Raw genomic sequence first — 20,534 nt, forward strand, 5'->3', positions numbered from 1 at the left:
CAAGCAGTCTGACGTCAGAGTGCGTAGTGTCGAACGCTCAGAAATTCTGCTTGTCTTGTCCCTGTGACAGCCCCACAGAGATGTGCAGCCCGGGAGCTTGCCTCCCAGGACCTTTTTTCTTCCAGGCTGAATCCCCATCTCCAACCTCCTTGCCCTTTCTCCAGTTCCTCCTGACCGAGATCTGGGACAGCGCAAAGATTGCAAACTCCCAGTCCATCTGACCTCCTGTGACTTGCCCCACTCTGCCCCCCAGGACAGCCTCAGGCCAAAGCCTCTGGAAACACCGTTTTAGCAGCATTCCTCTCGGGAGGCTGTATTTTTCCTGTCTGTCCTCAACATTTCTTTTGCTAGAACAACAGGCTCAGTTTTCCCTTCTGATAAATCTGGTCACCCTAAATATGGGGCTTTGAGCAAACAGGAGCGGCGGCCCCACGCAGTCCTCATTTCAAAATGCAGATTCACTCGGGCTGCTATTTTGGAGGTCTGGTTTCTTTCCCAGCACACAGTGGTTTTAAGGAAGAGGGAAGGGATCAGGACAGAACACTGGCAGGGGAAGGATGCTAGCACAGAAGACTCACCTGGGCAGCCTTTGTTTCCCAAAGTTCACAAAACATCAGCTCTTTGAGAAGCTCTGAGAAAAAGAAGGTCCTTGGGCACATAAAATTGGGAAATACAGGTTTACCAACCTCCCTCCTGGAGATCAGCATACTAAACATTGGAAGGCCTGGTAGGAAAGGAGCCTAACTGGTTTTGTTGAACTCAGTTTTCCCATCTAAAAATGTAGGCTAGTAAAAATTTGAAAAACGATGCAGAGCAGAAATTGCAAACAGGCACCCAATGGCCTAAAATATTCTTCAGATAGATTTGATTTGGCCCCCACAGTACTTAAGTTTTTTTTTTTAAATAGTTGCTAGCACATAATAATGGAAATATTTCTCATAATAATCTGGATTTGGGTGTTCTTGGAAAGTCAGAATATCAGGAAACAACATCCACATTCTTGCACGACAGTGGTCAGCTGGACACAAGCCTGTGGTCTTTCGCTCAGCTCCCTGCAGCCCTCCTTCTTCTGGCAATACAGCTGTCCCCTGGCTTTGCTCATTTATGATACCTCCCTGGCCTGGGAGTCCCCCAGGTTCTCTGCTGTGGAGATTTCCTTGGGTGGGAGATGGTCTGGGTTCATCCATTCATTCGTTCAACAGATACTGACAGAGCTGCTGGACCCTGTGGATACAAGATGTATACCACAGTGTCTGTCGTCTGCATTCCAGCGCTGGCATTCTAAGATTCTAGCTGTGAATTGCAGAATGAGGAGGGGGAGGGGTTGGGAGAGGGAAGCTGGCAAGGCCAGAACCTAACTAAGTTTCCTGATTTCCAGCCCCGGTGCTGGCCAAAGTCGTCCCCATTCTCCACTGCCCACAGAGGGGAGCTGCCACCGAAACAGCCACAGTGAGCCCCAGGGAAGAAGGCACTAACTTGCTCTGTGACTCAGACCAGCTCCTGCCCATCTCAGGGCGGGAACTCGTCTGTTTCCCGCCTCAGTTTCTCCAACTGTAGAATGACCTGGTTGGAACAGAAAATTACGCGCGTCCTTTCCAGGTCTGGCACTCAGAGATGCTAAGACTCCAAGATAAAGGAATGTCTGATCAGGCCATTCCCGAGCTGTTCCATCGAATTCCAAGCAGCCCCGCTCCCTCCTTTCCCCCGTCCGGGCCAGGGCGGAGGCTGGAGCCAGAGGGCCGGGCCGGCCCGGCCGGGCTTCCCGCCCGGGGGCGGAGTCCGCTCGCCGTCCCGCCCCTCCACCTGGGGCTCAGCCCCGGCAGATGTTACAACTTTTTCTCATTCTCTCCCGCGGTGTCCCCCCACCAGGCCCGCCCAACCCGTGCCTCCCTCCCCTTCCCCACTGGGGTCCTGCCCACTTTCCTGCGGGGAGCCCGACTGTTCTCAGGGCTCCGGGTGGGGCGAGAGGCCGGGCCAGGGGCTGGAGGGTCGAGGGGAGGAGAAAAGGAAAGCAGAGGCGAGAGAAATTAGGAGGCGGGAGAAATCGAGGACTAGAAGGAAGAGGAGAGTCAGAGGATGGTGGAGAGCAGTTTTTGGAAGCCGCCACGCCGAGTCTCAGGCTGGCCCGGCTAAGCTGGGGGAGAGGGAGCGAGGGCGGCGCAGGGCGGGCGCTCAGGCGGCGGGAGGCCCCTCGGCTCCGGCCTGACCTCCCCAGAGCGCCCCGCTGCGGCCGCGCAGGACCGGCCTCGCTGTCGGGCCGCCAGTCTCGGACCAGCCTCTGGGCCATTCCCTGGGGCGCTGAGCCCTCTCGCAGAGTCCGGGCCAGCCGGCCGGCGTGCGTGCGGGCCGTGCGCCCTGGGCGCGCGAGGCGGTGAGGGCCTGGGAGCTCTGCGCGCCGGGACGCGCAGGCCGGCATGGCGATGCACGCTCTCACCGGCGTCTCTCTCATCAGCCTGCTCAGCTTGGGCTACCTGTCCTGGGACTGGGCCAAGCCGAGCCTGCTGGCTGACGGGCCCGGGGAGGCGAGCGAGCAGCCCTCGGCCGCTCCACCCCAGCCTCCCCACATCATCTTTATCCTCACCGACGACCAGGGCTACCACGACGTGGGCTACCATGGCTCAGATATCGAGACCCCTACGCTGGACCGGCTGGCGGCCGAGGGTGTCAAGTTGGAGAATTATTACATCCAGCCCATCTGCACGCCTTCGCGGAGCCAACTTCTTACCGGCAGGTAGGCATGGCCCAGGCCACTGGAGCTGGCCGTCCAAGCCCCCAATAAACCCAGTCGGGAGATTTCCCCTGCACTTACAATCCTCCATTGGGACCTGGTAAACCAGGGCTCGGGGCCAATTCTGTCACCAATTGGCTGTGTGATGATTAGTAAGTCCTTTGTCCTTTCTGGGCCTCAGTTTCCCTACCTGCACACTGAATCGTTTGGCTCATCTTTGAGATCTTCTCCCTCTGATGTTCTAGGACACTCACAGTGCACACCATGGGGTCACCCCTTTGTTAGAGGAACACGCAGCCTCTGACGCTTAGGTGTGAATGCTGCTCCTACTTACACACCCTGAGGCCCTGAGCAAATCACTTAACTTCTCTAAGCCTCAGTTTTCTTGTCCATAAAATGGGGTGAAAAACAGTTTTTGATCTTGAAACGGAAGTGGTGAGGGTGAAATGAGTTGCATGTGACCTGCTTGGCTGTCAATAAATGGCAGCCTCTATGTCATTGGAGGGATTAGGGTCACCAAACTGTTTGATGACTACATTGGGAAGATCCAAGGAATTGGTGGAGGAGAAAGGCGCACACAGGATGCTGTGACCTGTGTAGACTGAGGCTAGTTACTTCATTTCTCCAAGCCTCTGTTTTTTCATCTTCCAAACTCCTGCCAAGTTGGCTGGCAGCCCGAGGGAGACATGCTTCTTTCTCCGTAAGTTGTCCACAGGCAAGGCGGCAGGATTACAGGATTAAAAGGGCAAGGAAACAGGAGGTGGGGGTGTGGAAGGCAAACTCTGGCCACTTAGGAGAAAATCCTTTGGCAAGACTGAAGCTAATCCTTCTTGGATGGGGTCCAAGGCATGCTTTCTCCCAGGTTCCACCCAAAAGCTCCTAGCGTGACCTCAGGAACCAGAGCCTTAGTCTCCCTGTTTCCTGTATCAGAGAAACTGAGGCATGGAGTCAGGAAGGGTCCAAATCATCCTGGACCCAATTCAGGGTCTGTAGGAGAGGGAGCTGGGAGGCCGGTGCTTGGCAGGGGTCCTGGAGCTGGGAGTCAAATAGGTGCCTTTTCTTCCTCCAATCTCGTGCTCAGTGTTTAGATCCAGGAACAGAGAGAGAACAGGAGAGAGAGGAAGAGGGGCCCGATATGTGTTGTGGGCGGGGGGCAGTGGTAGTGTGGTACAGACCGGGGTTGACTAACCTCCAGAAGAGGGAGGAGGAATCTGCATTCCTGAGGGTTGTGCACGAGTTAGCATTTCTCTCCCGAGAGGTGACTTTTGGTTTAAGCAGGGCAATGAGCAGCCAGCAGGGCAGCCTTCCAGCCCCCTGATCCGCAGAGTTAGCTGAGCGTGGCTGGGCAGCGTCTGCCCTCCGCCCCCTGCAGCTGGCTGCATCTGACTGATGCTGACTGCTCTCATTAGTGTTTGTTAATGCATCCAGCCGTGTTTGGTGAAGCTGGAGAGGGCCAAAGTTTCTCATGTTACTCACTTGCAGACAGGCTTCGCTGACTCTTAGCTGGCCCACCCACTTTACAAACCAGCGTTCCATGGCGCCCAGCCCCTACGAAGAGAGGCTCTGCTGCAGCTCAGGGCCCTAGGGTACTTCTTGTATTGAATCTAATCCTTCATTAGCTCGACTGAGGTCTGCAGAGGCCACAAAAGGGAGATTCTGAGTTGCGTAGACCAGGGTTCAAAGCTCAGCTCTGCCAGCTGTCTGAACTTGGGCTAGTTGCTGCCCTTTTGGGAGCCTCAGTTTCATCATCTGTAGAATGGGGATAATAATAGCCTTTCCCGTAGATTTCTTATGAGGAGTAAATGAAATAATATGTGGCATACTGTATTACAAATGGCAGTAGTAGCTAATGGTAGCTAACAACCATACAGATTTATGATAAGGAATCCAAAGCAGAAAAACCCCATGCCTGGGTTAAAGGTGTCAGGTATTCAGGGCTTGGCTTCACTTGAAAGCCCGGGGTTGGGGGGGGGGCGGGGCGGGTGTGAGTAAAGATGCGGGGCTCTAATACACTTGTGAAGTTCCACACTTCCTGTTTACTCTGGGGCTTTTGAGACTCCAGTAAAGGCAAGACACCATAAGCAGATCACAGAGCGCCCTGACCACAGAGGGGAAGGGGATATGAGTGGGTAAGTGAGGAAGGCAGGACTCTGCTGACCATTTGCTTCGGCCTCGGGCGTTAGCCTGTGTGACTGACCCGGATCCAGTGGCCACATGAATTTATGGGCAGGCACATGAGAATCAGTCTCATAAAATTTGGGAACTGGAAGCTTTTTAGCGATCTCCCATCCCAACCAACTCACTGCTACACACCCACAAACTGAGCCCACAACCCCTCGCCCCGCCGCCTGACCTGGGAAGAGAAGTGGAGCCTAGTTTGCCAGAAAAGGGTCTGTGCTTGGAATCGTGTTCGAGTCCTGGCCCTGCCCCTCAGCCCTGAGTGACCCTGGGCAAGTGACCCTTCCCCTTCTCTGGACACTAGTTTCTTTTTAGGATGAGGTGAATAAACTAGGTGTTGACTTGGGTCTCCTCCAGCTCTAAAATCCTTGGAGTGTCATTCTTTATTCATTCATTCCATAAGGGATTGAGTGTCCTTTAAACATCACCTGAGTGCTGGGAATACAGGGTTGAGTAAGGGACGGTCCCATTACATATCAATGGGCCCAAGAGCATGTACAACTGAGTCGAATCCCATGGCTAAGTGGGACAGTGATGGTGTGTCCTAAATGCTGGTGGTACCCAGAAACGAAAGTGACTCACTCTTTGAGAGAGTAATGAGAGACTTTACAGTGGGGGTAACATTTGGGCTGGGCTTTGAAGAGTGAGTAGGAGTTTGCCCGGAAGAGCAGGACTTGCTCCAGGCACCATAGCAAGTTAGTTGCTTAGAGCTGAGGGACTTTGAAGTCTGGAGCCCGACTGCCTGGGATACAAATCCCAACTCTAGTCACTAATTGCATGACTCCCTAGGCAAGTGATTTAATTTACTGAGCCTCAGTTTCCTTACTGGGAAAGTGGGAATGATAATTGTATGCACCCCCTAGGTTTGAGGAGGTAAGGATTTAGTGAGATAATTCAGATGTCCTCCCCTCCTCCCACCAGGTACCAGATCCACACAGGCCTCCAGCACTCCATCATCCGCCCACGGCAGCCCAACTGCCTGCCCCTGGACCAGGTGACACTGCCCCAAAAACTGCAGGAAGCAGGTTACTCCACCCACATGGTGGGCAAGTGGCACCTGGGCTTCTACCGGAAGGAGTGCCTGCCCACCCGTCGGGGCTTTGACACCTTCCTGGGCTCGCTCACGGGCAATGTGGACTACTACACCTATGACAACTGTGATGGCCCAGGGGTGTGTGGCTTCGACCTGCATGAGGGTGAGAGTGTGGCCTGGGGGCTCAGCGGCCAGTACTCCACTATGCTCTATGCCCAGCGTGTCAGCCACATCCTGGCCAGCCACAGCCCCCGGCAGCCCCTCTTCCTCTACGTGGCCTTCCAGGCGGTCCACACACCCCTGCAGTCCCCTCGTGAGTACCTGTACCGCTACCGCACCATGGGCAACGTGGCCCGCCGGAAGTACGCAGCCATGGTGACCTGCATGGATGAGGCTGTGCGCAACATCACCTGGGCCCTCAAGCGCTATGGTTTCTACAACAACAGTGTCATCATCTTTTCCAGTGACAACGGCGGCCAGACCTTCTCCGGGGGCAGCAACTGGCCACTTCGAGGACGCAAGGGCACTTATTGGGAAGGTGGTGTGCGGGGCCTGGGCTTCGTCCATAGCCCCCTGCTCAAGCGGAAGCGACGGACAAGTCGGGCGCTGGTGCACATCACGGACTGGTACCCGACCCTGGTAGGTCTGGCAGGTGGCACTGCCTCGGCCACCGATGGGCTAGATGGCTATGACGTGTGGCCAGCCATTAGTGAGGGCCGGGCCTCACCACGCACTGAGATCCTGCACAACATTGACCCACTCTATAACCATGCCCGCCATGGCTCCCTGGAGGGTGGCTTCGGCATCTGGAACACCGCTGTGCAGGCTGCCATCCGCGTGGGCGAGTGGAAGCTGCTGACCGGAGACCCCGGCTATGGCGATTGGATCCCACCGCAGACGCTGGCGGCCTTCCCTGGAAGCTGGTGGAACCTGGAGCGGATGGCCAGTGCCCGCCAGGCCGTGTGGCTCTTTAACATCAGTGCTGACCCCTATGAACGGGAGGACCTGGCTGGCCAGCGGCCCGACGTGGTCCGTGCCCTGCTGGCCCGCCTGGTGGACTATAACCGCACAGCCATCCCTGTGCGCTACCCAGCTGAGAATCCTCGGGCCCATCCCGACTTTAACGGAGGTGCTTGGGGGCCCTGGGCCAGTGATGAGGAAGAAGAGGAAGAGGAAGAAGAGGAGGGCAGGGCTCGCAGCTTCTCCCGGGGGCGCCGCAAGAAAAAATGCAAGATTTGCAAGCTGCGATCATTTTTCCGTAAACTCAACAGCAGGCTGATGTCCCACCGGATCTGATGGGGGGAGGTGAGGATCTCTGACCCTTAGATGTGTTTCCTCCCTCTAGCCTGGCCCTGCTCCTTCCCAGGCAGGAGCCTGAGGTCAAGTCCAGATCTGCAGGGAAATGGAGGGCGTGGAGCCCCTCATTTGAGGCAAGGGGAGCTTGGCTTGGGGGTTGCTGGGAGTAAACTAGACTGAGATGCTTGGGTCCCGGTCCTGCCTCTCCATTGACTTGCTCTGTGACCTCGGGTAACTTGCATGAGCTCTCTGGGCCTCAGTTTCCTCATCTGTAAAATGAGCTCCAATGAGTTTGTGGCTCTGTGGTGTGGACCTGGTGCCTAGGGCAGTGATGGAGTTCCCGGCTGACCTTGCCAGCTCCCAGATCATTTAAGGCCTTGCCCTTGAACCCTGGACCTCTGTGGTACTGCTTGGATGAGGGGCCACACAGAAGCAGCTCCAGCCTGGACCCTGGCCGAGGCCTGGTGATCTGGCTGCTCTCTGAAGGGATCCCCTAAGTGCTGAGGGTGGAGGTGCAGGGGTCAGGAGGTGACCTTCCTGGGTCCTCACATGGCCTGGGCCAATCCTGGGGCCGGACTGGTGGTGGGGGCATTGGGGCAGAGCTCTCCTTCCTGCCCCAGCACCGAGAGGAAATGGCCTGGCTGTTAGCTGCTGCAGGATCAAGGGTGGTGGAAACAGCTGTGAAAAGAACCTCTGAACCAACAGTCAGGACACCTGGGTTGTGCTTTGACCTTGGACCCAGTCCTTCCCCTCTGGGCTTCGACTTCTCCATCTGCAAAGGGGGATGCTAGCCCTGGCTCTGCCTACCTCACAGGGCTGTGGAGGACTAGCCGAGATAACGGTTGTGGAGGAGCGCTTGAACTTGATTAAAATGCACTGACCGAAGGGAGGGCTGCAGTGCTGTCCATGAGCACATGTGGGTGTGTGCGTGTGCGTCCTGGGGGCAGACATGAGCTGATCATCAGCTGAGTGAATGGGAGAGGAGGTGGGCAGCCTGGCCAGGAGGCAGAACCTGTGGGTTCTGGTCCAGTCCTGCTGCAGATCCACCGTGTGGCCTCAGGCAAATCCCAGACTCTGGGCCTCAGTGTTCCCCTGTGTGCACTGGATGATCTAAGAGCCCTCCCGACTCGGGCATTCGGGGCACTGCTGCGTGCGTGTGTTGCAGGGCATGGGCTGAGTGGTGGGGAGGAAGGGCGTGGGGGTTTCAAGCTTGCCTGCTGCATAGCGTGCCTCCATCCGCACACTGCGTTCTGCATATCTCCCTTCAGGTTCCAGCCGGCGCAGCGTGTGTAGGCGAAAGCCCTGCTGTGAATTTTGAAAATAGTTATTTTTGTCGCTGGCAAAGGAGGCCTGTTAGGACTCGTCAGCTTGTGGATGAGCGGGACGGGTGGGGTGGGGTGGGGTGGGGTGGGCTGGGTGCGGTGCAGTGGAGGGGGGTTCAAGTACTGGCTACAGAACCGCATCCCCACTGCAGAGGTGGCTCAGCCCAGGAGTGAGGGTCTGACCTGGGGCACAGGACGGAGGTGACCATCCGTGTCTTAGGGCCCTTCCTCCCAGCACTGCTCTCTTATCTCTTATGGCTTCCCCCAGCTGGAACCTTCCTCTTACTCTAGGATGGTGGGGCAGGGGCCAGGACTGGCTGAGGGCTCTGGACTCCAGCCACCCTCTAGCCCTTCTGCCTGCTCAGGAGGGAGACCAAGGAAGTCATCCATTGGGACAGCGTCTCAGGCCTCGCGTACCCCAGGGATGGGTTGTGGTCTGCCCATTATCCAGGATACTCCAGGTCTGCCAGGTGCTTGTCCCAGCTGGGTGGGCTGGGTCCCTCCAGAGTGGCTTGGAGCCAGAGCTCCCGTACAGCTCTAGGCTTGTACCAGTTGAGTAGAGGCCTCTCTCCTGCCTGCTGAGTTGGCTCTGCCCAAGATGGCCCAGCCTCCAGCTCCAGCCCTGCTTCTCTTCCTGGACCCCTGCCCTTTGGGGCCACAAGTACAGGATCATAAAAAGCCCTCTCTGTTCTCCTCTAGGCACCAAGGCCCACCCTTTGTGGCCAACCCTGCCCCAAACCTAGAGGGTCCAGTGGGGGCTAGCTCCTTCTCCTGATGCCCTGAGAAGAAGGTTCGGTTTAATCTCAGACCTGGCCTAGAGCTCACCTGGCTCAGGGTGCTACCTAACCCAGAACCCAGAAAATAGCCCAGGAGCCCCACTCAAGCTCCAGCATGCGACCTGGTCCACAGCCTAGCAGTCCCCAAGCCTGCCTAACCAGGGTACTGGCAGCTGGCCCAGGCCTGAGACGGGTGGAGTGTCTCTGGATGAGGAGTGAGCAGGACTCAGGGCATTGTGATGAGGGGCTCATCCTGCTTGCTGTGGCTTCTGCTGTGTGCAGCCATTGGCATGGCTCCCACCTACCTCCTGTGGCCCCTGCATCCCCCGCAGCCAGGGCACCTGGGTCTGGACTTTGTGTCTGACCCATGACTAGCAGTGCCAGGCAGATGCTTTGACCACCTGTGGTGGGGAAGGGTGAGAGGGAGGGCGAACATGGGTCTTAGATTTTGGGGAGTAGAGCCCAGAGATGCCAGTCAGGCCCCCTCTTTCACCATTGGCTGGACCAGATGGCAGCAGATCTGGCAGCCAGATGGGTTAGAGCCTGCCTGTGGAGTCCTGGGCAGGGAGGAGCAGTCCCCCAGGAGCCAGGAGAGTGCCCCAGACCTGGCTGGAGGGGCAGGGCTCGAGCCCCACCCTGGGCCTCGGCACCCTTTCCTCCTCTCAGTTGGTGCCTACTGGCTACCTTGGGACTTAGGCAAGTGGCCTTGCAGTGCCAGAACGAGGGAGGGCAGCGCCGGGTAAGGGAAAGAGCACTGTTCTGGGAGTCAGGAGTTCCAGACCATCATCCTGACTCTGCCCCTGACTTGTGCGGCTGCGGGAGGGCAGCTTCCTCTCTCTGGGCCTCAGTACCCCGTCTGTAAGGGGCATGGGCTCCCTTGAAGTCCAACAGACCCTGGATGGGTAAGTCACATCACGTCTCTGCAAAACAGGCACCGGGTGTCCCTGTCCACGCACATTTGTCGTGAGGTATAAATAGCGCTTAGCACAGGGCCTGGCTCTAAAGTGGAAATAACTATTTCTCGTGTCCTTGGAGTCAGTGAAGGAACATCTTGTCCCCATATTTCTCAGGAGGAAGTGGAGGACCCAATGGGGAGAAGACCTGCCATAAGCACTCACAGCCAATGGCAGGACTTGAACTGGGGTCCTCTCACTACAGGTCGTGCTGTGCAGACGCTGGCCTGGGAGCCATTGTCCTCTGTCCCTTGGCTCTCTGCTTCCCTCTCCCCTGCAAGGAGTGCCTCCCGTGTGAGTGCTTCCTGACCCCTGACTTCTCTCCCTTCTGGTTGCAAGCCTGGCATGACTTACTGCTGTCAGTTAACCGAGTCACCCTCCACCTAGCCCCTCCGCAGGATCAGTTCTCTCTTGGCCCACTTTCCACCGATTCTGCTCCCCACGCTCACTGCCCTTAGTGGGACAGGCCTGTGGGGACCCTTTAGATGGCACGTTTTCTGTGGCACCTGCCTGCGACCTGCAGGACCCTGAGGCCCTCAGGCACGGGCACGTGAGCACGTGTGTGGGCTGTGGAAGGGGGGATTGAAGTCGGCTGTCACAATGCTCCTGGGGCTCCAATCACCCACCCATCCCCTGCCATGGCCCAGGAACTTGGCCCTGGTCCCGTCTGTCCCTCCCCATCTACAGGGGTACAGCGTGTGTTCACGGTCGTGCTCCTCATCCCAGCGTGTCAAAGCCATGCTCAGCCACCTCCAGGGCTCCCACCCCTGGCCACCAGCCCATGGCATGCGGGCCTACTCTTGAATACCACATGCGTGTTGCAGATGGGGGCACACGTGCTGGCTCGCATGCCTGCCATGGCCCTAGGGAGCGAGGAGTCTGGCAGGAACAGTCCCCCTGATGCAATCATCGGCTCATTCTCTCAGCACCACGGAGGCAGGGCTGGCTCCTCGCTGCCCCCCACCACCGGGCACAGCTGCCAGCCTCAGCCTCGAGGACACAGGGGAGGCAGTGAATTAGTGGTCGTGCCTCTTACTCAGGGTGGCACTTATGCTCAGGATGGGGGGCCTGTCCGAGGCAGTGCCCACACCCCTGCGCTGGGCTCTCAAATGTTCGGAGATGTGTGTGTGTGTGTGTGTGTGTGTGTGTATGTGTGCGCACAGGTTAGAGTTGCCAAGGAGACCTTTTCCTCTTCTCCCACCCCTTCCTCCCTCTCCCTGCTCTCCGGCCATCTCTCCATCAGCAGGATCCTGCAGCCTGGGCCCTGCCCATCCCCCCGAAGGGAGGGAAGGAAGAAAATGGAAAAATGAGAAAGTGAAAAGAAAGAGGAGAAAGGAGAGCTGAAAAGATAGAAGGATGTCAGAGAAGAGACAGATGGGGTGACGGATGGATGGGGCTGGGTTGGCTTTGCCCCCTGAAGCCACATAGGCCACCTCTGTGGTCCCCATCAGAGACAGGGAGAGAGCTGGCCATCTACACCTCCGTCCCTTCAAGTCCTCCTCTGAGTCACCGCTGGCTCTTCCTGTGACCTGGTGGCCGGACCTCCCCCCATGCACTCTACGCTCTTCTGAACGTGCTCCATGTCATCAATGAGGTGGTCAGCCAGCTCCAAGCCAAGCAGGACTACCACCTCCTTTGCAGAGAACATTAGATTCCCATTAATACAGCCTCCAGGCACATTTGCCCTTTATTTTACTTGTTGATTTCTAAAGCAGAGTTATCTTGGCACCTGATGAGCTGGACGCCTTGTGACCCCTCCCCCTCTAGCCCCAGTCCTTTGTTCCACAGGCATTGCTGCAAACCAGGCCTGGGCAAGGTGATGTTCAAACCACAAGCTCAACTCCAGTGGGGACTCCGAGAATGGCACCCCAGAGTGCTGAAACCTGAAGATGGTGGTGTGTGCTTCCAAAATTCAGAGAGTGATGGGGAGGAGGAAGGACTTTGAGTCCCTTAATAATAATAATTGAGCATTTACAGTGTGTCAGCTACTGTGCTCATTTCATTTAATCCTTGGGACAGCCCTGGAGGTAGGGAATACTATTAAGTCTATTTTGCAGATGAAGAAACCGAGGCACAGAGATGTTAGGATACTCATCCAAAATCACACAGCCTGTAGGTCGTGGGGGCACTCTAACCACTGCGCAACACTGCCTCTTCTCTCCCCCGGGGCAGAGACTGAGGTGGCCTCAATGGTCACTAAGCTCTCACATGTGGAAGCCGTCCCCTCCTGGGGACAGGCTAGAGGGTCTGGAGCAGGGAGGTGGCGGGGCAGCCCTTCCTCCACTTCCCAGCATACGCTTCTAGCCTCTAGCGGTGTTCTTTGCCCTGCCGGCTGCCCACTAGCTGTGCAGCCCCCGAGGACGGGCCTCTCTTCTCTGCCTCTGAATTGCAACGTTGGCGGCAGAAGCGGGAAGCATATTGTGCACAGAAACAAAACTGAGTGGTTTTTCCTTTTTCTGAAGGTGGTAATGGTGCAATTAGTGGCTAAGCCATTACCCCCTCCCTTGCTCGCCTCCCCCCCTTTCCCTCTGCCTCCCTCCCATTTCTCTCCTGGGAAGAAGTGGCTGCATCGGAGATCCAACCCGTCATCCTTTCCCACCCCCGACTCCCAGGCAGAGGGGCAGAGTTGCAAGGGGGACCCAGATGTCACACCGGTCCTGAACCTGGGGTAGTAAGGCAGGGACCTGCTGGGGTTGGGAATTACCAACAAGCAGACAAGGTATCCAGAAATGAGGCGACCAGTAAGGCAATTGGGAGGTTCAGAAGGGGTGGGCTAGAATCCCGAGGGTTTGCATCCTAGATCCTTTGATCTGATCTGTGCCTGTTGTGGGCTACTGCTGGCGTGAGGCCTCAGCCTGGTGGGCTGTGAGACGAGCTTGAGCGGATGGGTGGATGTGAAGGGTCTGAGATTCTAAGTCCAAGCTGGAGTGATAGGGGTGGTCATGGTCCTGCTTTACACCTTCCTTTTTATCTTCTAGAAATGAAAAAGAGGCCTCGTGTTTACATACTTCCCAAAGGCCTCCACAGCCCTTAGCCCACTCCATCTTCGCAGCCTTCCTCTGCAGTGGTAGCTTTGTTCTGTTTGGTAGAAAAGGAGCTGGAGGCTCAGAGAAGGACAGTGACTTTCCTAGGGTCACACAGCTAATAAATGTCAGAGCTGGAATCGAACTCAGATCCTTAAACTCCAGTCCTTTTCCATCTTAACCCCCCAGCCTTGGGGTGAGATCTTGGGGCTGTAGATATGGCTGCTGCCCTGAAGAGTTGAAGTTGGCAGGAAAAGTGTCCACAAAATTTTGGAATGAGGATTTCAGGGCAGGTCCATGGCCACTCCCCTTCATGCCAGGCCACACTTCCCTCCCCACAGCCTCCTCCGCCTCTTTCACTTTGACTCGAAGCACAAGCAGAAACTGGGACATGAGCCCCAGGAGACCAGATTTCCATGGTCCCTCTGGAGGCCTGGGGTGGGGGAGAGGTTGCAAAGAGGCTTCAGGAGCAGACCAACTGTCATGGCCATGAGGGGTAGGGGTGAGCAGGCAGCCAGGGCTGTTCCCTCCAGAATCCTGGTGTCTTCTCTGCACTTCTCGCCCAAGCTGGAGTGCCAGTGTGATGGACAAGGTGGCAAAAAGCAGAGAGGGCAAGAGCAAAATAAGACAGACAGAGGCAGAGGCAAAAGAAAAAAATATATAGAGGGGAGCAGAGAGACAGGTACAGTGATCTACTCAGAGAGAGGGATCTCCATGAATTAGCTATCAACCGATAGCTGTAAACCTTAGAACCCAGCTGTTGCCAGGGCAACGGGGCAATACCTGTCTCCCCAGAGGAGATGAAGTTGCCAGGGTAACTGCATCCTGTCTTTCCTGGGGACCATCCTGGAATGTGGCACCCACTGACTGTTACCATGGCAACTGCCTTTTTGCCCCACTTAATCCCATCCTGTCTGCTACAAGGGCCCCACAGTTGGAGATGGGGGAGGTGGGAAGAGAGAAGATCACTTGTGGACTAAGTTTGTTCTCTTCGCCTCCTCCAGCCCCGCCCTTGGGTCATCACCTCCGGGGAGCTGGGGCCACCCACCCCCGGACCCACAGAGGCCTGCAGTATTGTGTGCAGTAGGGCCAGGGCGTCCCGGAGCAGGTTTCACAGTGGAAGGCAGGCAGGTGTTGGGGAGGCAGTTACCGGGGCAACGGGAACAGGGCGTTTCGGAGGTGGTTGCCATGGGGACCTGGATGCTGACGAAGGCTCGCGAGGCTGTGAGCAGCCACAGTGCCCTGCTCAGAAGCCCTGGGCTCGTCAGTCAAGCCGGTTCTCAGTTCGCACTCGGCAGCAGGGGTAGGCGAGTGGCCCCTAGTTCCGGGAGCAGAGCAGCAGCGCCCCAGTCCTGGTCCTCCAGCCCCGAGCCTCGCCTGCCCTCCCAGCGCCAGGATGGCCACCATCACCTGCACACGCTTCACGGAAGAGTACCAGCTCTTTGAGGAACTGGGAAAGTGAGTTGCACCTCAGAGAGTCCTGGAGGGTGCAGGGGGTCAGCGTCATGGGCGGAGGGTGTGCACCTGCCGTGCTTCCTGTGCACACACAGGGAGGAAGGCTGCGTGTGCTTGGGGGCACTTGCATGTGCAGGGTGCCCAGAGCCGGGCATGGGCATGTTTGCGGGTGCACCAATGTGCCAAGGCCAGCCAGGCATGTGTGTCTAGGGGTGAAGTGTTGACAGTGCATGTCAGTGCGCGCGCGCACACACACAAATGCACATCACCTGGGCACACACAGATTCTTAGAAACTCAGGGTTAAAAAGGGATCTTCCCAATCAACTGAGTCGAAGGCTGGACTCCCCTGTCGAGTTTCTCTTGAGGTGGCCATCTGGCCTCAACTTGGATATCTCTGATGACAGAGAGTTCCCTACCTCCCAGGTAGTCCTTCCTGACTCCAGACACCTGCAGTCGCTGTGCAGAGTGGCAGACTTCTCCCTGTAAACACATCCCTCCCCTCCTTCCTCCTCCCAGCTCCTCTGGAAGTGAGGGCATCAGTACAGCAGGGGTTAATAACTGAGCGACCAACCGAGGAGGCTTCCTGGGCGTTTGGAGGAGGGGAGGGGCAATCGGGCTAGTTGGAGGGGACACTGCTGTTGCAGAGGCTAGTGGCGTGAGGGTGCCCCAGCTCTGGTCCCTGGGCCAAGTTGTCCAGCCCCAGAGCTCATTTTCTACCTCCGATGACTAGTGTGGAGAGAAGAGTGGGAGGATGGGGGTAGAGGGGAGCCCCTTGGGGTAGCCCAGTAGGCTGTGGCGTGTCAGGGAAGCGTTCCTGGATGTCCCCAGCTAGGTTGGCGGAGGATCTGGGATGGGTCCAGGGTAGGGTGCAGTTTGGGGCAGAGTTTGCCCTGTGGGCAGAGCAGCTCCAATGCCCTGGGTGGTCCCTGCTGTAGCAGCAGGAGTGCGGGGGAGACGGGCCCTGTAAGCAGGGACGTGCTGGTGTGAGGTCTGGCTGTGCACACACAAGTGTGCATTTTAATGTGTATTGTTGTATAAGGACTGACTCGGGTACACTGTGTGCACTGAAAGGGTATGCGAGTGTTCATGTGTGTGCGCCAGGAGGAGATGCTGGAGTGTGTTTCATGTGTCAGTCCTGAAAATGCGAGTGTGCCCTGCAAGGGTGCCTGTGTGTGAGTGGCATAAGGGGCGCTGTTGGCTGATTTGCATGGGAGTGAAGGTGTGAACATGCATCACTGTGTGTGCACATGTGTGGCAGTTCAGAGCTGTGTGCACATCAGCAGGCAAATGTGTGTGAGGTCTGGGCGTGTGCAAATATATGTCTGTGTAAGGATGCAAATATATGTGCGTGGGACTTCGGCACAGTGGTGTCCCTGTGAGGTCTGGATGTGCACATCCTTGTGAGGACTAGGGGGCGTGCACACAGGAAGGTTTACGTGTGTGCATGTGGGGCCTGGGCCCACAGGCTCGGGTGGGAGTGTGGGTGTTGTAGGCATGTGGAGCTCATGCTGGTGTCTGCCTATGCGTGGGAGGTGGGCCTGTGGCCGTGTACAAGTAGGCTGCCTGCACACACACATACACGCACACACGCTTACACACCAGGCTATCCTGACACCTACAGGCACATGCCAGCTCCCTTGTACAGACACACATCCATGTGCAGACATGTGGTCACTCTTGTCTGCAGACTTCCTGTCTTTCTGAGTGTGTTTTTGTGCTGGGGGCAGGGGGGGTAGCAGGAACAAAATGTTTAGGGCTGCTCTGGAGGATGGGCTGTCTGCTAAACTTGTGCAGAGCCCCCGTCTCAGCTGGTTTCCAGTGCCCCCTGGAATCCAAGGATGCCCTGATTAGCTGGGAGCTGCCTTTCGGGATGTGACCCAGGCTGGGTTCTGGGAAGACTGCATCACAGAGTGTGTGCCGAGGAGTTGAGATGTGACTCAGGCCCTCAAAGTGAAAATAAAAGTGATATTTTGCCCCAAGAAGAGATGGATATCATGAGGACGGGTGCTGTGGGGGCGACTTGGCAGAGAAAGCCTTCATGAGCCGTCTCAGTCACAGTGCCTGCCAGGGCGCCTGGAGGGACCGGGGCAGGGGCAGAATTCAGGGGATAGGGAGCCCTGTTGTGGCCACGGCAGGAACACCAGGGGTGGCAGGCATGGCCAGTCCTTGTCTAATCAGTTCTGGCCCTCTTCCCTCCAGAACCACTGGTGCTCTTAACCTTTTTTAGGTCACATATTCCTCCAGGAATCTGATGAAAGGCTAAGTCTGCATTGCCCAGAGAAATGCACAAACCTACGAAATGTTGCCTGTAACGTCAGGAGCTTGCAGGGCATGGGAAGGCTATGGATGGGCCTTAGGTTAAGGATGCTTGGACTGGAAAAAAGGGGATGAGGCTCCACACCTCTGAGTGGCCAGGGTACCACTGAGGACGGGGAGCACAGCATGGCAGCTACAGTCCAAGCGCCCAGTGGAACAGGTAGGGGCAGCACCCAGCAGAGGGCGCAGGTTCTGGACCTCATCACCCATAGCTTTGTGATACTGGGCAGCTATGGCGCCTCTTCCGCCACCTATAATCTGGAGATAAAAAGGCCTGTGAGGGTGAAATGAGATGGTATGCGTGAACACATGGTGACAAGCTTGGCACACAGTGGGTCTTCAACAAGAGATGGCTGCGGGATCATTGTTGCCCCCAAAGGCTGGGCAGACTGGAGCTGGGGCTGGGTGCTGCCACAGATTTACCTTTTGCCTGGAGTTTGCCTGGCTGCAGGAAGGAGCTGACCAAGCCTTGCCCCTCCTGGGCTGTCAGGGATTCAACAGCTCCTCTTCTGTCAGGAGAGTCAACCAAGATGCCTGAGGGCCCATCCTTCCATTGGTGACCCGCCATGCCTGCTGGCTAGGACGCCACAGTCACCACCGAGAAGCTGAGCTCCCTTCAGATCACTGGCAGAAGCAGCTGAGTTGGCCCTGCAAGGGGACATAGGAGCCTTTGGACCTCCTGCAGGCCCTGGGCGACCTGCCCAGTGAGCCTGGCTCGTGACTGCAGGCCTTCGAGGAGCCTGGGGTAGAGCTAGCTAGGGATGCAAGAGGTGCCGCCCCTCTCCCGCCTAGTGGGCAGCCGGCTGGATGGCCAGGGCTTTGGGGGCCTCTTGATGCTGCTGGACAAAGGAGCCACTGCAGCATATGCTCCAGATAAGCCAGGAACTTGATTCCAGGTCCCCTAGAGGGTTGAGGTGGGGCTGCCTCTGGGGACCCAGAGACTAGCTCACTCCCTCCTCTCTTGACCCGAATCCTCCTTCCTCCCAGGGGACCGGGGGACGGGAGAAATGAAAGCCCAGACCTCAGAGGCAGAGCAGCTTGTTCGGAGGTGGGATGCAGCAACGCCAGCCCCAGGGTCAGGGTGGGCCTGGGCAGTGGGGCCAGAGCTCCTGGCAGACCAGGGTCAGGGGAAGGGGTCAGGTTCCACGAGGTGGAGAAGGAGGACACCTCCTCCAGCCTTGGACACTCTCAGAGCTTTGAGTCCTGCTCCCAGGAAAGGTTAGAGAGGCAGAGGGTTGCCCTGAAGCCTGTGTAATCACTGGGCTGTGCAGAAAAGGAGTTTTACTGGAGAGAGGAAGAGGGAGGGAGCGAGAGAGACTGGAGAGAGTGCAACCCACTCTTTCTCTCTAGAAACAGGCATCTGAAATTGACTCTAGGGCAGTGTTGGGGCTAGGGGAGGGTTCCAGGGGCCAGCAAGGTTGGCAGAGACAGGGGAAAGAGCTGGCCCAGGAGCCCCCCACCCTCTCTTACCTCCATGTATTTGTATCATGGCCTGGGCTTGAGCTGGACTGATTAGTGGGGGACACTGGGGCCCAGAGGTAGCTCCCTGCAGTAGGGGGGTCCAGGGTCCCCGGTGCTTAGGTTCCTTCTTGGATGCAAGCTCTAACATCTGCAAAATGTGTTTAGCAATCCCGCCCTTCCCTGGCAGAGCTGTTAGGGGGATCAGTGGTGTAAGACTGGAGAGAGAGATGTTGGACATTGATGCACCACCCAGAGCCGACGGCTGTGCTTTTACTTTGCTTCTCATAACCTCTCACATTCACAGCACTTTGGGGCCAGCAGGCGCTTCTCCATCCATTAACTCATCTCTGAGGGAGGCAGAGGGCTTATTCCTCCATCTTACAGATGAGCAGACTGAGGCTTGAGGAGGTGGAATGACTGGCTCAGGGGGCTGGTGACAGCCTTTGCACCTGTGTGGTCTCCAGCACCCTGCATATGGGTGGAAGTTGGAGGAGGGGGACCACGCCTGGTGCTGTGTCTAGGGGACCCTGCTAGGGAAGAGGGGCAGTGGCCTTGTGGACGAGGGAACTCTGAGCTGTCGTTTACTTTCCAATCATGATTCTGCCTCTAATTTTCTGGGCCACCCTGGGTGAATCTATTGTCTCTTGTATACCTCAACTTTGCATCTGTAAAATGGGGATCAGAATACCTCTGCAGGGGCTCGAATGACCCATTAGAGTTGCTTCCCTCTTTAGCCTCCCTCTGTGGAAGGCACACATGGGAAATTTCAGACTCTCACAACATCAGGACTGGAAGGACCGTCGACCCTGTCTACTCATAGCATAGACAGTGAGCCACCAGCCAGGGAGAAATGGTTTGGCCAAGGCCACAGGGAGAGGCCATGGCAAAGCCAGGGTAGGGGACCACATGGTGTGCAGGGGCCAGAGGGCAAGGATGGGAAGTTGGGGTGCAGGTCCTCAAGGAGGGGTGGCACGGACAGGGGAGGGGACAGCCTTTCCTCCCTCCCCCTCTAAGCCATCAGAGCCGCAGGCAAGCACATGTTCTGGTGCATGCCGCAGTCCTCCGCCCCCACGCAGCCGCCCCCACACAGGCTGAGCCACACTGACACTGTGCCGAGCCTTCCTCCCGCCTGCCTGCTTCCCTACACAAACATACAGTGACACTGCTGCCGGCACCCCTGCAGTCTGGGGCCCCGGCCTCTCTGTGGAGTGAGGGCAGAGCCTCGGGATGCGACGCCTGCGTTCTGTCGCTACTGCACACACACAGGTGCATATGGATGTACACACACACTGGCTCCAACAGAGCATTGAGCACAAGTCTACCTCCCAGTGCAGCGAGAGCAAGATGGTGCTGGCTGGGCCTCTGGGCTCTGCTGTCTGTCTGTCTCTGTCTCCATCTCTCTCTGTCTCGGCCTTCCCTCTCTTCCTTTCTCTATTTCTCCCTGGTCTCTGGCTCTGTTTCCCTCGCTCCCCTTCCCTCTCTTCGTGCAGGTCCTTTGCCATAGGCCACCCTCTCCTGCATGCATGTTGCCCGTGTCGCATTCTCTTCTGAGCTTCTCCCTGGCACAGCAGGAAGCCTGCACCCCAGGCCAGCCTGGCGCAGCCCCCAGAGCATGTCACAACCTGCTGAGGCCAAGCCCAGGCACTCGAGGTCCTCGTGGGGCATGGCTGCCCACTCAGGCATCAGGTGGGGCTATAAGGCCAGTGGGATTTTCTGTGCTGGAGAAGAGTGCGGGCCTTGGTGTCTTGGGGCCATGTAAAAGGAGGAACTTGTCTGTGACCCTTGCATCCACTCAACAAGTATTTCCTGAGCATGTACTCTGTTCCTGGCCCTGGGCTGAGCCCAGCAGGTGCCACATGCAAGACTTATGCAGTCTCCACCCTCTTGGGGCTCACGGTCTACTGGGAAGCGGACATTAATTAAATCACTTCAGAAATTATTTAAATGCAACTTTAGGGGCCACGAACACAAACAAGGAGCTATGAGCTGCAA

The 20,534-nt window shown here is 57.0% G+C and overlaps 2 protein-coding genes across 3 annotated transcripts in view; both read left to right on the plus strand.

The window, feature by feature from the left end:
• Positions 1-1,350: 1,350 nt before the first annotated feature.
• On the plus strand, positions 1,351-8,120 carry ARSI (arylsulfatase family member I). Its single transcript, XM_023617435.2, has 2 exons — positions 1,351-2,731; positions 5,828-8,120. The coding sequence occupies exons 1-2, from the start codon at positions 2,415-2,417 to the stop codon at positions 7,233-7,235; spliced, it is 1,725 nt and encodes a 574-aa protein (XP_023473203.1). The 5' UTR covers positions 1,351-2,414; the 3' UTR covers positions 7,236-8,120.
• Positions 8,121-14,228: 6,108 nt separating this feature from the next.
• The window catches only part of CAMK2A (calcium/calmodulin dependent protein kinase II alpha), a 61,933-nt gene continuing 55,627 nt past the window's right edge, over positions 14,229-20,534 (plus strand). Inside the window, exon 1 of one of the 2 annotated variants that reach the window (XM_005599297.4) lies at positions 14,229-14,767. In XM_005599297.4, coding sequence (XP_005599354.1) covers positions 14,706-14,767 — 62 coding nt within the window. In that variant the 5' untranslated portion in view covers positions 14,229-14,705. The remainder of the gene's footprint in view (positions 14,768-20,534) is intronic. The other variant, XM_005599299.4, reaches the window with a different exon arrangement.

This window comes from Equus caballus, chromosome 14 (assembly GCF_041296265.1).
Source record: "Equus caballus isolate H_3958 breed thoroughbred chromosome 14, TB-T2T, whole genome shotgun sequence".
In the NCBI taxonomy this organism is placed as follows: domain Eukaryota; kingdom Metazoa; phylum Chordata; class Mammalia; order Perissodactyla; family Equidae; genus Equus; species Equus caballus.

Coding starts and splice junctions, on each gene's coding strand:
- ARSI (XM_023617435.2), top strand. CDS start 2,415: ATGGCGATGCACGCTCTCACCGGCGTCTCTCTCATCAGCCTGCTCAGC. Junction 2,732..5,827: donor AGCCAACTTCTTACCGGCAG/GTAGGCATGGCC, acceptor TCCTCCCACCAG/GTACCAGATCCACACAGGCC.